Source organism: Microcaecilia unicolor, chromosome 3 (genome assembly GCF_901765095.1).
Source record: "Microcaecilia unicolor chromosome 3, aMicUni1.1, whole genome shotgun sequence".
Taxonomy (NCBI): domain Eukaryota; kingdom Metazoa; phylum Chordata; class Amphibia; order Gymnophiona; family Siphonopidae; genus Microcaecilia; species Microcaecilia unicolor.
Genome location: NC_044033.1, coordinates 85474120 through 85490230, shown reverse-complemented (window position 1 = coordinate 85490230; position 16111 = coordinate 85474120). Strand labels below are relative to the sequence as shown.

The 16111-nt window shown below is 42.2% G+C and overlaps 1 protein-coding gene across 1 annotated transcript in view; it reads left to right on the top strand.

Annotated features, from left to right (window-relative positions):
- The window catches only part of WDR43 (WD repeat domain 43), a 187135-nt gene that overhangs the window by 83297 nt on the left and 87727 nt on the right, over window positions 1-16111 (top strand). Inside the window, exons 8-9 of the mRNA XM_030196135.1 lie at window positions 9085-9256; window positions 10086-10172. Of these exons, the coding sequence (XP_030051995.1) occupies window positions 9085-9256; window positions 10086-10172 (259 nt within the window). The remainder of the gene's footprint in view (window positions 1-9084; window positions 9257-10085; window positions 10173-16111) is intronic.

The following is a 16111-nucleotide window of genomic DNA, read 5'->3' as shown; positions in this document are numbered from 1 at the left end:
TTTCCTGTGCAGTTATTTTTTCTGTTCCTTTATTTTCGTTAGTTTTTTTGGCTCTTTTGTTTATTTTTGTGACCTGGTTGGGCCGGAGCACCAACCTCAATTTGACTACTGCCTCTTTTCGGATGACCATTGAAGAGTTTTTAATTTTGCTACGATTCTTTTCTCGGTCCCAGAAGACTCTCAGTGGCTTCAAGAGCTTCACCTAATGTATTCGGGTGATTTCTGTGACTGGTCCACACTCTTGGTGCATTGGGTGCCTTGGGCCTGACCATGAGCCTAATTGTTTCTTTTTCTCTGTTTTAAAAATGCAGTTGAGGACACAGGGCGCAACAGGTCCAACAGGAGAAACCTTTTGACTCCTCAAAGACCGGTAAATCTGTTATTGGCACCAGAAGCATCAATCTCAATGGCTTCTATTTCAACATCCACTGGGAGTGCACCGGCATCAAGAAGGTCTCTGCCTCTCTCAACGTCGGGCTCTGAGAGCAGGCTCCAGGACCAGTCAGAGACGTACAGGTTCGATGACATCCTCATTGGCACCGAAGGACCATGATGGTGAGCATCTAGGGATATCCAAGAAGCACAAGCATCAGTGCTCATTGATGCATAGTGCCAGGAGAACCGGGACGTAGGCACTGGGAGGAGCACTCCCCCTCTTTGGAAGAGGTGCCAGTATGCAAGTCTCCGAGCAGCCACATCCTCGTTTCTGGTTTGACACCGATGCTTTCTCAGGCTGCCTGTCTCCCAGCCTTTGCCAGTGCCTTTCTTCAATGAGCAGTTCTAAGCCATTCTTAGGAAGGAGCTGGTGCAGATGCAGCTACAAACCACTCTGAGGAGTTTTATGGGATATACTCTGATCATTCCCTACCTCGATAGACGTAAAGCTCTTTCACTGATTTTATTGGGGAGATGGCTTAGACTCTCCTATTTGTTAGAGACTGAGGAAGAGCCTAGGGCAGAAATGTTAACTATCCTGGACTATGTCTTTTCTCCAAAAGAAGAGGTCTCGGTACCATTGCACCCTATCCTTAAAGATGCACTGGCAAACTGCCCAAGATGGCTGCTTAATCTGAACACTTTCCACCCTCTAAGCTATATTGGTGATAATTAGCCCACTAGACGCTTCCCACTACTGCTAGTGATTGGGGCAGACTCCCAGAGTATTCAATACCATTTTTGATGGCTCTTAAACAGCGGGGAGTAAATCTAGACCAGTTTTCTTACTTGGTGGCAGTGCAGGCTCTGCGGTCAGGATCGGCCAAGATGGCAGACGCACGACAGGCAGACAACCACAAGGAACCCCCAAGCAACTCTGCTGAACTACAGCGAGTGGATCCGGGGGCAACAAACTATTTGTGAATGGCGCAAGAAATTAAATCGGATCTCAAAGTGGTTCAAGCCGAGATCTCCACTCTGGGGGCTGACCTATGCAGAGACAAAGCTGAACTCGATAGGCACATAGAAGAAACAGATCAGCGCCTGGAGGAGCACTCTGGGACATTGGCACATGTGGATAAGAGACTGGGAGAGCTACAAACAAAGTATGGAATTGGCATACAAATTAGAGGACTTGGAGAACAGGTCCCGGAGATGCAGTATTTGAATTCAGGGTTTACCAGAAACTCCTGAATACTTAAATTGTGAGTTGGTGGTGCAACGGGTGGCCAGTTCTCTACTATCGGAGGGAGGAAGAGAAGTCCTGGCGGAGCAGATTGAAATAGTGAGAGCTCACCGGTCACTAGGGAAAGTGTGCAATAATTCAGCCAGAGATATAGTGGCGTGCTTCCAAAGTTTTAAAGTAAAGGAAGCTGTTCTTAAGGCTGCTAGAGGTAAAGACAATGTTATCTGATACGTACACCATTTATCACTGTATCAGGATTTAGCTTCCTCCAACTTGAAGTGACGTGGGGAACTCCGCTTTCTCACTGAGCAGTTGCGGAGGGTAGGAATACCCTATCGGTGGCAGTTTCCTTTTGCACTGATTTTCACTCGTGAGGGGCAGCTGCATAGGGTCCATAATAAGGAAGAGGCCGCTGTAATTCAGCCAGGTCTGGCACAGAATCAGGCTGATGGAAAGGAAACATCTGCGTTTCATAAGGTTCCAGGCCATCCCCGGTGGCAGAGGATCTCTAATAATAGCCGCCGGCTGCAACGTCAAGCTTCGGCAACAAGTGTGACGGGGGTCCCACAGCGATGACTCTGGACACACATACCTATGCTGCTCTTTCTTTAAGCTACACTCCGATAAGTGACCGTGAAGTTTTGAGGCTAGAGAGAGAACCGCCAAGTGAATGTTTCGTCTAAGTGAAAGTTTGAGCAGACTGGTCAGGAGCTAGTGATACAAAGAGCTGGACAGTCTGCACTTTAAAAACTACTTTTTTCTAATGGGGATACAACGTTTTTATTCATATTTTGCAATTCATACTTGTGGGCTAAAGGGGTAATTGGTATAGAAAATATTCTATAATGTTGGGCTGCATTATTTTTGTTTAGGTGACTGTTTTCAGTTAAAGGCTTGGAGGGGGGGAGGGGGATGGCCTCGCTTCTTCCTGGATTGATATAGTAACATAGTAAATGACCTAACTCGATACCATGGTTCAACGACGAACTGAAAAAACTAAAAACACAATCCAGGAAACTCAAACGAGCATAGAAAAAATAAAAGATGAACACACACTCAACGCATGGAAACAAACACAAAGAAAATACAAATACGCAATAAGATAAACCAAAAGGTCCTACTATAAAAGTAAAATAGGTTCAGATTACAAAGATATGAAGAAACTATACCAACTCATAAACAAACTACTTGACACCACCTTAGTCACCACAACCAATACAAATACCCCATCTGCAGACAAACTTGCTAAATACTTCAATGAAAAAATTACTAAACTACGCAACACACTAACTCAGGACAATACAGATATCAAAAACTTCATCAGTGGTTTGGACCCAACCTTTGGAGAATACCCAGCAGACCGAACCTGGTCTAACTTCGCTCTCCTCTCTGCCGAAACAGTTACCCAGGCGATTTATAAGTTCTCCGACACTCACTGCAAATTGGATACCTGTCCCAGTTACCTTATAAAATCCTGCCCCGACCGCTTCATAACAGACCTCACTTCACACCTAAACTACATGCTCCAACAAGGTCTCTTCCCTAAGGAAAAAGGCAACGTCCTACTTACCTCAATACCAAAAGATATAAAAAAAAACAAATGACCTCACTAATTAATTACCGCCCAGTAGCATCTATCCCATTGGCAGTCAAACTGATGGAAAGCATGGTAACCAAACAACTTACTGATTACATAAACAAATTCTCAATATTACATGAATCACAATCAGGATTTTGCCCCCTCCAAAGCACTGAAACAGTACTAATTACTCTTTTAGCTAAATTCAAGCAGGAAATAGCAACAGGTGAAAGCATACTTCTCCAATTCGACATGTCTAGTGCATTCGACATGGTAAACCATAATATACTACTAAGACGCCTAGATTACTTCGGGATTGGTGGAAACATACTTAGTTGGATCAAGGGTTTCCTAACCACTAGAACATACCAAGTGAAATCAAATTCAAATATATCATCAACGTGGAAAGCAGACTGCGGAGTACCTCAAGGATCACCATTATCACCGAACCTTTTCAACCTAATGATGACCCCACTAGCCAAGTCCTTATCCAACCAAGGTCTTAATCCATTCGTCTAATCAGACAATGTCACAATATATATTCCTTATAAACATGACCTGACAGAAATCACCAACGAAATCAAACTCAGCTTGAACATCATGGACTCATGGGCAAATGCATTTCAACTAAAACTCAATACTGAAAAAACACAGTCTAATCCTCTCATCCCAATACAATATGTACACACCCACACATATAAACACCCTGGACTACACCCTCCCTATCTCAGATAGCCTGAAAATTCTTGGCGTTACAATCGACCGAAACCTTACACTTGAGAGCCAAGTGAAATCGACAACTAAGAAAGTGTTCCACTCAATGTGAAAACTTAATCGCGTGACACCATTCTTCCCGAGGGAAACATTTCGTAACTTGATACAATCAATGGTACTAAGCCATGTAGACTACTGCAACGAAATCTATGCGGGATGCAAAGAGCAAATCATAAAGAAACTTCAGACCGTTCAAAACACAGCAGCCAGACTCATATTTGGAAAAACGCGATTCGAAAGCACAAAACCCCTCCGTGAAAAATTTCACTAGCTCCTAATCAAAGAAAATCATAGTACTTATTTTTAAAATCTGCACCCTGGTTCATAAAATTATCTATGGTGAAGCTCCGGGATACATGACCGACCTCATAGACCTACCAACCAGAAACACAATCTGATCAACTCAAACATACCTAAATCTCCACTACCCAAACTGCAAAGGACTCAAATGCAAATCAACTTATGCATCCATCTTCTCCTACATAAGCACACAACTGTGGAACGCGCTACCAAAAGCCGTGAAAACACATGACCACCTAAACTTCTGGAAATTCCTAAAAACCAACCTGTTCAAAAAGGCATACCCTACTGATCCTTCATAAATGCCTGAACCCTGCAATACAATGAAACCAAAGCTCGTAATGTTCACTACCTAACTCTTCCTCTCTACGATTCTCTAATGTATCTGTAATACATGAACCTTATTCGATCACAACATCATTTTGTAATTTTCTCTACCGGAGTTGGCGAATGCCTTTATGGTATTATGTAAGCCACATTGAACCTGCAGATAGGTAGGAAAATGTGAGATACAAATGTAATAAAGACCTGTACGGTCCATCCAGGCTGCCCCACAAGATAAACTCATTTTACATGGTATGTAATACTTTATATGTATACCAGAGTTTGATTTGTCCTTGCCTTTCTCAGGGCACAGACAGTTAGAAGTCTGCCCAGTACTGTTCTTGTACTAAGTTCTGAAGCTAACATCGAAGCCCCTTAAAATTTACACTTGAGTCCATCCCTATCTAGTCAGTCATGATCAGGGCGTAGACTGTAGAAGTCTGCCCATTTTCCGTTTTGTTTCCCAATTACCGGCTTCACCACCCAATCTCCGCTAAGATTCCATGGAACCATTCCTTTTAAACAGGATTCCTTTGTGTTTATCCCACGCATGTTTGAATTCCATTACCGTTTTCATCTCCACCACCTCCCGCGGGAGGGCATTCCACATATCTACCACCCTCTCCGTGAAAAAATACTTCCTGACATTAGTGGGTCTGCCCCCTTCAACCTCAATTTATATCCTCTAGTTCTACTGCCTTCCTGTCTCCGGAAAAGGTTCATTTGCAGATTAATACCTTTCAAGGTATACATGTTCAGGTCAGCAAGTCTCTCCTCGTACAGTTTGCAACGCAAATCCCATACCATTTTCGTAGTTTTTCTTTGCACTGCTTCCAGTCTTTTTACATCTTTAGCAAGATACGGCCTCCAAAACTGAACACAATACTCCAAGTGGGGCCTCACCAACAGCTTGTAGAAGGGCATCAACACCTTTCTTCTGCTGCTTATGCCCCTCTCTACGCAGCCTAGCATCCTTCTGGCCACAGCCGTCACCTTGTCGCATTGTTTCTTCACCTTCTGAGTCGAGCTTACTAATCTCTCCCCTCCTATTCGGTATCTCTATTTTGGGTTTCTGTACCCCAAGTGCATCACTCTAAACTTCTTGGCATTAAATTTTAAAAGTTATACAAAGAAACCTCTTACAATACTTAAACAGTGCAAGTGTCAAATGTTTTTTTTTTTTCTTTTTTTATTGCTAACAGTGCTCAGTAGGAGGGGTCGTGTTCACAGAACTCTTATGCAGTATACTACTGCTGACACCCTTAACACATCACTGCACTCCTTCCTCCCTACCACTTCACCATAATATACAAAAACTTTTCCTTTTGTAGGTGAAAAAAATGAACTTGAATTCAGGTTGTACTTAGCTTATTCCGGAGTGCAGGGGGTCACTGCTGTATTAGGCATTCTGTGGGGATCCCCATCCGTAATGATGACTAAAATTATGATGGTAGCCTATGCTACTCCCTAAAGTTGGGATTAGAATCCAGCTTCCAAGGTGTTATTTATTATTGGTTCCCAACACGCTGGCGTGTTTCGCTATAGTAGCGTCCTCAGGGGAACATTATTTTATCTGCAATGGATAAAAACAATCCGTGAAACACAGTCACACAAGCTATCATCATTCAGATATTGATCAAAGTATATGTACCATATTATTCAGTCTTTCTACTAGATTTGTTTTAAACATTACAATGTAATAGCTGATCTGCGGTGAGACTTCTCAGCTTCCACCACTCGTCAAAAAGACACCGGGGCATGCACACTGTCTGTGTGTTGACGTTTGCCTTATGAGCTTTCAAGTGTTCATACCGCCCAATCGATTTCTTTGTTCAGGCCACGAGGTTTTACTGTCTGCCAATAGTAGATAAAGCGCTGTTCCTTGCGGATTAAAATGGATGTTATGTCTCCTGTCACATTTGCAGAAATTTGGGTCAGCACAACAAATTTCAAATCTGTATCAGCATGATGCATTTCCGCCCAGTGAGATACTAACGGGGCATCTTTCTTATGATTTCGTAGATTGCACAGATGTTCAGCTATTCGATCTTTGATTCAATTCCTAGTCTGGCCAATATACCACTTAGAACACGGTCATTGGATCCCATATATCATGCGAGATGATTCACAATTGGTGTTGTGCCTGAGAACAAAATCTTTCCCCGTGACTGGGTGTTTGACACTGGCCGTCTTCCATGCGTAATGACAGTAAACACATCTGGAACATCTGTCATGACCCATTACAACAATTGCCTGATCCTCCGTGTATCTATGTGTTAATGCTTCGCCTATATTGGTCGCTCTTTTATAGGCAAAGCATACATCAGTGGTCATGTCATTTAATTTTAAAATCGGCCAGTGTTTCCTTACAATCCCCTTAATATGTTTAGTTAGAGGGAAAAATGGCAGCACACACACCATCCGATCAGTTTCCCTTGTGTTTCTATGGGGATGTAGTAACCAGTCTCTGTGCCTTTTCGTACCCGCTTTGATGCTTTTTTAAGCACTTTTTTGGGATAATCCCTACTTCTCATTCTTTGGTATAGTTCAGCTGCATGTGTCATACGAATCTTTGGTTTGGTATATCCGCTGTAGACGTAAAAACTGTCCCGCGGGTATGCCATCCTTTTGAGACCTAGGATGGAAGCTGTTGTAGTGCAACATGGCGTTAGTATCTGTGGGTTTCCTATATGCTTGGGTATAAATTTTCCCCTGTTGTATGCTGATGTTGATATCCAAGAAGCTTATATTATGAGTAGACCTCTTACTTTCAAAAGAAATATTCAGATCACTAGAATTCATTTCTTGCAGAAATTGTGACAGGTCCTCATTGTTGCCCTTCCACACCATAAACACGTCATCTATGTATCGTTTCCACATCATGACATTCCTCATTTGTGTTGGCGTGTACACAAACTTCTCCTCAAACTCAGCCATGTACAAACATGCTATAGTGGGGGCTACCGTAGCCCCCATAGCGACCCCACAAATCTGAAGGAAAAAAATTTGTTCAAACTGGAAATAGTTCTTTAGTACCACCTGATGTGCTATTTTATTCAACAGAGACACTTTATCATCGGATAATTCACCCGCTAATAAATGTTCATTTATTAATTGCAGGGCTTGCTGTTGGGGGATCACTGTATACAGTGACCGTACGTCCATCGTAACCAATGTCATAGATTCATTTGTATTAGGGAGATCATTGAGCATAGTTATAAAATGAGTCGAGTCTCTGACGTAGGAGGGGATAAAAAGAGCATGAGGTTGCAAACGGAAATCTAAAAACTGCGATAATGGCTCATTGATGGATCCGATGCTCTCTACTATAGGTCGTCCAGGAGGATCACGTAATGATTTGTGTATTTTCGGAACAAATCTAATCTGCGGTGTCTTAGGATGCACCATATACAAATATTGAAAATCCTTTGTGGAAATAGTGCCCGCAGTATTCGCTAACTTCAAAAAAGTTTTGATCTCCTCTTGGAACTGAGACGTAGGGTCTGCATCCAATAACTGGTAAAAGTTGGCATCCCTCAATTGATGGGACGCTTCAATTTTATATCTTTCCGTGTCTTGTACAACTGTGCCTCCTCCCTTGTCAGCTTTTAATATGATAATGGACTTGTCACTTTGTAAATCCCTTAAGGCTTCCCTTTGTGCCCTGGACATATTCGGGCGTGTGTAAGGACACTGTTGTTCCAATTCCTCCATGTCCTGCAGAACTAGTTCTGGATCTGGGGGGCCGGGTGGCATCCATGTGGGTGGGCTATGGTATTTCTGTGAAAATAAGGAATCATTGGTGGATTCCACCATTGTTGTCTCATTTCCAAAATAAGCACAAAGGCGTAATTTCCTGAAGAACCTGTACAAATGCTGATGGTTGGAGAAACTGTCATAGTTGGAAAATGGTACAAACAATAAACCGTATTGTAGAACCTCTAGTTGGGCTGGGGATAGATCTTTAGATGAAAGGTTAAAGATTAGTCCCGTTGATTGCGCCCCCTGTGGCGCCCCTTGTCCAGCTTGGTTGTCAGCTGCAATTATTCTCAGCTGGAAGATTGTTTAATGCTTATCACCTACTTTATTTACTTTTACAGCTTTCTCAGTAATAGCTCAAATAATTTTACATTAGTGAAATACATCAATAAGAACATGTTGGCTGGGCTGCACAAAGGAGAGAGTAATGCTGCAAATGAAGAATTGTAATGTTTCTATGGTTGCATGTTTTGAGGATCCTGGTTGGTGCAACAGCAGAGGAGCTCTGCATAGTAATTGTTGACGTGAACCTTGCTCAGAAGAAAAGAGAATCCTTGTGTGTTATAGAAAAACATGAGTTGGATGTTTCTTAAATGAATGAATTTGAGCCTTCTACACTCTTATTTTACAAAGTTTGTGACATTCTGTTTAATGGTTACTGAACATACCGTGTGATATTATACCCCAATTCCCCCTTTGCATTCTAATATTGTCGCTTCTCTTGCAGGCATTGTAAAAAACCCATCACTTCAACGAGTATTGTCCAAATTGCAACATCTGGAAAAGATGACAGTTCTGTGCCTACACCTGTCCCTATTCTGGCAGCTGCTTTTTGCTCTGACAGGCAGACCCTACTGCTTGTGTATGGAAGCACACTGCAGCCTGTCATTGAGCCAGTGGTAGGTGGCATTGATCTCTGTGTAATGACCCACTTTTACTGACCTATAATATAAACATGTTGAAATACCTTCAGTATTAACTTCCATGTAGTGCATTTCTGACCTGTTGCTGTATACTTCTGTAAGCTGATATAAAATTAGATTTGTGTGCTAAAACGAGAGTTGTGTAACAGTAGAAATAGTCAAAGAGAGTTAGACAAGGAGAAGTTCATACCTCCCCTCATCCCCAAAAAGATGAAACATAGAACATTCTGAATCTGGACAAGTAATCATGCCTAAAGTTCAGGAAGCCTTTTTTTCCCCCCTTCACTCTTTTTGTCAGTGTAAGAGATGATCATAAGATGAACCTTGTTATTGACTGTGGTCCAAGGCTTACCTAGTCTGCTGCTGCTGTATGCAAATACATGGAAGCTTGGTGACATGGATAATCACAGTGGCTTTGCATCGAATGTTTCACCTGCTCATTAAACAAGTGTTAAGGGGAGCAGAATATGCATTTTGCAGTGATACAGGAAACAGCAATGATAGCACTACATGATTTCCATTCCTAAAGCTGATGAAGAGGTTCATTTCCCTTGTCTAGGTCTGAGCGTGCCCAGTGACAACCACAGCTTTCTCTCTATGCTTAGGATGTCTGTCTACCTGTAAATATCGAAAAGCATATTGTGAATTTCCATTGAGTTGTCAATTCTTAAAACCAATTTCAATGCATTAAAAGAATAGTATCCCGTATAAAAGCCAGAACTGAAGGGTTTAAAATGTGTATCATTGGCTAAAGGCTTACTTGCAAATAATTATTTTTCTTTTATCTTTTTATGCTTTTAATTAGTCATTGAAGACCACTGAGCCCCATGTATGTTTAATAAGGGACATTCAGAAAAATTTGACCTTGAAAATGCAAACACCAGTATTAAAGGTAAAGACCACAGTTATCTTGCTTTCTTTCTTGACCTCTGGCTGCAATTTGATCCTTTTATTGCTTTTGTAAATATTAAATTATTTTATGATTTGGCTTATGGCCACTCCTTTTGTTTGATTTGCATACTTCTGAGGCTGTTTTCCTGAGCTCTGTCTCTTCAATCTTATGTGCCTCTGACTCATATTTATAAGGATAAATCATCATAGCAGCACCCTGTTGTTCTTTTCTGTAGATAGTAGTGGACATGACTAGTTTTCTCTTGTTCAGCAGTCAGCTCATTTGAATTGAGGGCTGGAATCTTATCAGCAGAAGGTTTCATTTCTAACTATCCTGTTTTGTTTTTTGCCCTGTGATTCTGTCTCCTGACTTATTTGTTTGGTTAATATAGTGATAGACCTCAAGCAGGAGACGCAACACCCCCAGTGCTTCTTCCAGAAACCTGCAGTCATGGGTCCTGCATCTGGGGCATAGTGTCGCTGTTGCACAGCCACTTGTTCTTCTTTCTGCCTCTCCTTCAAGGAGAGGTTGAGACTGGGGAGGGGGGGAGTGGAAGAACTCTACTGGGAGTCAAACCCTTTGCTTCTCGTGGCTTGGGTCAGCCTAAGGAGGTTTGAAAAGCTAGCTATTCTGAAGAAAGAAATGAAAATCCAAAAGGCCTGTTTCAGGGGCTATGATAGATGCTTAATACAGGCCTGGAAAAAATTTCTTAAGATTTAGGAGCCAGATTTGGGATGATTTGAATATTTTTGTACGTATGTTTATAAATTTCTCATTCATGATGTACTGAAGGAGATGTACAGCAAGCTACTTATTGAAGTTTGAACAGAAAAAAAATGCAACAAAGGTGCAAAACAATGAAATTAGTAGTAAATACAACCTTTGTGTGCAACCTATAATAATTTACTTCATAAAGTAAATCTAATATATACATACTCCCCTTCCATTGCACACATGTATTTTAGTTTTGATTTGTTTTACAATTGCTCCTTTTCCTCCGTGATTGTTTTTTTCCTGCCTACCTAAAGAAGCACAATGACCATTTCTTAAAATTGACACGTCAATTTAAATGTATGTGTAAATGAAGATATATAGGAAAATGTTCTTATGCCTTCAGAACTATTTCTCATATGGACTTTGTGACCATGCACGTCTCTAATAATTTTTGAACTGAAGTAAGACTGAACCAGAGCCTTTGAAGGATTGAATTCAGTCACTGAGGGGCTATTCATTAATCATAATTAAGTCATTTTAATCTGTGTTTCCATTGATTAAAATCTTTCATAGCACACGTGCAGCACAAAGTATGGACAGCAATTTTCCTAAAACAGGAGCTCTTTCACCAGTTAATACTAAATTCAGGAGTTCACGGAGTTTTTCCCCTTTCAAAGACTTTGAATTCATACCAGTCATACATGTTTGAGGAATTTCTGGAAATTTTGAACCAGTGGTGGTGGTAGCAGAGTTGCCTATCTGTAATAGAAGTTCCCAATAGACAGCAGGAGGATGCAGCCACTCTTTTACTGACATTCTCAGACATCCAGCAAGCCAGAGCTCTCCCCCAAGCCCAAGAGAAGCCTCTAGACTTGTCCTGAGCATGAGCGGGTATTCTTATAATGGGCAGTATACCCCTCTCCCTTCAGTCTACCCAGCTGATGTAACGTGTGATTTTGGGGGGTAAGAGGTGGGAGAGTGTGGCTTCTTCATTCCCCTGCTTATAGAGATCCTCTATTAGAGGTAAGCAATTCCATTTTCTCCACAGACAGACGGGGGATATGCAAGCACACTTCCTGGTGAGTCCTAAGCTAAGGGTGTCAGGGATTTTTTTTTTCTCAGATGATCAGTTCCTTCCTTTAAGGAATGGAGTATCAATAAGCAAAGATTGCAGAGTATGGTTGAATTTGGTGTCCATGGAGGAAGGGGAGTTCCTGATGTGGACTGAAAACTAAGTGGCTGATCTGCAAATCTCTGCAATGTAGACAACGAGCTTGTACTTGAGAGCTAGTTGGTAAGCTGCTTGTGGCAGGATTTATGCATTCAGACACCCAGGTAGAAATGGTACGCTTTCTAGCATGAAGGCTGGGTTGTTGGTATTGAAGGCGACAGACAGCTGAGAGGATTTCCTAAGGTGTACCGTGTGACACAGATAGTAGAGGGTAACATATCTACAGTCCAACTTGTGTAGTCTCTTTGGCTGAATATACATGGGGGTGGGGGGGGGGTGGAAAGGAGGGTGGGAGCACAATAGACTGAGGTGAAACTTAAGACAACCTTCAATAATGGGTGCAGAGGGTGACTTTTTTTTTTTGGGGGGGGGGGGGGGGGAGTAGAACTGGGCATATGGATGTTACACCAAGACTTGAAGTTCACTGACTTTGCCTTGCAGATGTGACGATCAGAAAAATGGTCTTCCAAGTAATGCACTTGAGAGGAGAAAGGTCCATGGGTTCAAAGGACTCTTTCATTAATCGAGTGAGGACAATATTGAGGTGCCAGGCTGGTGAGGGGCTGATTGATAGAGACAGATGACGAACTTGGATGAGACATGACAAGGGGAGTGTTTTCCCCATGACTCACTTGTAATAAGCTGTAATTGCAAAAAGATTAAGGTGAACAGATGACATTTTAAACCCTGTCTGATAGCTGAAGTAGGAATGATAGTATCTGCAGTAAAAGGCAAGCAAATTGGGTTTTTTTTTTTTTTGTTTGTTTTTTTTAAATGTGTGATGTGGCCCAGTGGGAGAACAGTCCATTTAAACTGGTGTCTCCTAGTGGATGGCTGCGTGGCTGAAAGAACTTCAACTTGTAAAAGGAGGCCATCCAGCAGCTCCACTCAGCCTCCAAGCTGTTAGAGGTAGACAGGAATGTTGGGGGTGCAGAAGACTGCTCTGTAGCTGCATTAGGAGATAGTTGATGTGCATGGAGCAAAGGCATGGGAACCAGACTTGTCTATGTCAACATTGGGAAATCAGGGTAACTTGTGCTCCATCCTGCCAAATCTTTGGAAGGACCCAGGAGATAATTGGGGGGGGGGGGGGGGGGGGGGGGGGGGGGGAAGAACATAGAGAAGACCTTGACTCCATGTGGTTGCAGAGGTGTTACAAGCCACACTGCAGGGGTCAGGATGTATAGAGCAGAAGGCTGGACACTACATTGTGTTGGGTAGTGACAAGGTTGAATTCTGATTGCCTCTAGCATTTGAAATACTGCAAATACCATGATGGAGTCTAGGGGCCACTCATGAAGATCCAAATTGCCTCTGAGCAGGTTGTATTCAACTGTATGACCTCTGGGATGGAAGATGTGAGGTATCAGATGGAATTTGCCTCCTGGCATAGGGGTAGATTCAATGAACCTCTTTGTTTGTTGATGTACAACGTGGGCCACCTGATTGTCCATGTGAATTTGGGTGGCTTTTCTTCCAAAATTAGGGTGCAAAAATTCATAAAGTATAGATTATTACCCTGAACTCAAGGGAGTTGATGTGGAGGCTGCACTCTTGAAGGGATCACACACCAAGTTTGCAGGTGTAAGAAATACACCTTCCCCCCCCCCCCCCCCCCCCCCCCCCCATCTGAATGGGGAAGCATTGGTCATGAAGATTAGTTGTGGCTGTTGAAAGGGGTATTCCACGGTCAAATTATCTGGCAGACACCACCATTGAAGGGAATGCTTGAAGGCAGAAGGAGTTTTCTTTAGTAGAGGTTGGTGAAGTGCTTGAGATAACTACTATAAAAGGCGCATGTGTAATCTTGTGTGGGGAATGTCATGGATGGCAGCTGCCATGTGGCCCAGAACATAGCGAACACAGGCAGATGAATGATGCCCAGAGCAGAGGTAGATTTTAAAAAATAGACAATTTTTGACATCTGTCCAATGATAGATATGCCTTTTACTGATTGTGTCTAGCTGAGTTCTGATGAACAGGATGGACTGTGAATAGGGAGCAGGACTTTCTCAGTTGATGAGGCATAATTGAACTTTGTAATAGTTTTTATAGTAGCCTGCAGAGTGATGACAACTTAGCCTTTTTGGCAGTTGCCAAGACCAGCCAGCCGTCAAGATAGGGGAAGATGAAGTGTGACATACTTAGGTGCATGCCTCTAACCACTAGGCACTTTGTGAAAACCCTAAGCACCGATGAGGGGCTAAAAGGGTGCACTTAATAATAATAGTGTTGAATGAGAAATGTGAACAGCAGGAACTTCCAGAGATCTGGATAGATGGGAATATGAGTATAGGCTTCATTGAGGACAAGAGCACTGATTGTGGCAAGAGGAGTGGAAAGTATTATGGCATGAGAATTCATTCAGAATTACTCCCTTTTGAGGAAGACATTGACATGACATAAATGCTTATATTCTGTGAAAACTTGGGCAGCTCGCTGCAGATTAGAAAGCTAATTCAAGTAGTTTCGAAAAAAGCCAAGTTTTCAAGTGCTTCCTAAAATTCAGGTAATCCGACAGATATCTAAGATTTCTTGGGATACAGTTCCAAAAACTAACTGACAAATGCCGAAAAAATGATTTAAAAAATTCAGATAGTGAATTCCTTTAGAGCAAGTAAAATGCAATACAAGAGGATCTTGTAATTTTAAAAGTATTTCCATAATAGAACAGTTAATGAGAGTACATGTAATATGGTGCTAAGCCATGAAGTATGTTGAATAACATTGTACAGAGTTTAAACGTGATCCTGGCAAAAACTGGCAACCAGTGAGCTTTAATCAAAAGAGGGGTTACATACCTGTATTTTCCTACAGAGTTAACCAATCTGGCAGCTGTATTCTGCAATGTCTGCAATTTTCTCAATAGAAAAGAATTACAGCCCACATACAGAGGGAATCTAGTTGTCTTAAGATTAATGCTTGTGTCAAGAGTTTGAATTGGGAAGATACAAAACAGTTACAAATTCGAAGCTGTCAAAGATAAGAATTGGAATTAGGAAGAATCTGGAGTGGCATACCTCCTAGAAAAGGGGCACCTGTTTCTCTGCTTTATTGGGTATTAGCACATTGATCTTGATTGCAAAGATAGGCACACGATGGTGGGGGGATTTTTGAGGTCCACAGATGGGAGGGCAGTGGCTGATGATGCTTAAGGACCCATCTATCGGTGGTGATTTGCGTGCCAGGTTTCTGAATTGGAGACACGTTTCTCCCCCCTCCTGCCAAGTGTCAGAAAGTGGAGGTGGACTTGAGGGTAGCTACAGATGTAGTTGCTGGCTGCTTCCTCTTATGAGGCTTGAGCAGACAGTCATTGTGACATAAATCTTGAATAAGTTTGAAATCATCTTGAGTAGAACTTGTGATAGGGACATTCAGTAGCTGGATTAAGGTAGTTTGGGATTAGTCTTGATTAGTTGGTTGGTTGTGCCGACAGTTCTCATAAAGTTGACCAGTTGTCATTGATTTGTGAGTCTGTGTCCAAAGAGATTAGAAATTGTGATTGCAGGGAGCATCTGCAAGTCCTCAAGGAGGATAGAGGCCCTGAGCCATGCTGAGCAGCAAGGACTTATGTCTGTAGCAGCCGTTTTAATGATATATCATAGGCATTGTACATGGACTGAATGAGATATGTAGCCCCTTGCAGAGCAGCGCAAAGGTGAGAAGACCCATCATGAGCTGTTGAAGCAGGGAACGTCAATGTAGAATCTGTAGTTGGTTCACACTAATTTTCAAGAGCATTGTATTCTGGTATACTTTTTTTCCTTCCTATTGAATCAAGGATCTTCTAGTCTTCACCTGGAGCACATTAAAGTGAGATGTGGAAGTTTTGAACTTTGCTGTATCAGAGACCACAGAGTGGGCAGCTGTGCCTGATCCTGCCCCAGCGTCTTGTAGACTTAAATTTTAGGTGGCTAGAGTGGATAGTGGCATTTGCCAGATCCTTAGCTGAAGATTCTGGTGGATTTGGTGCATCAGGATGGCTAGCACCTCT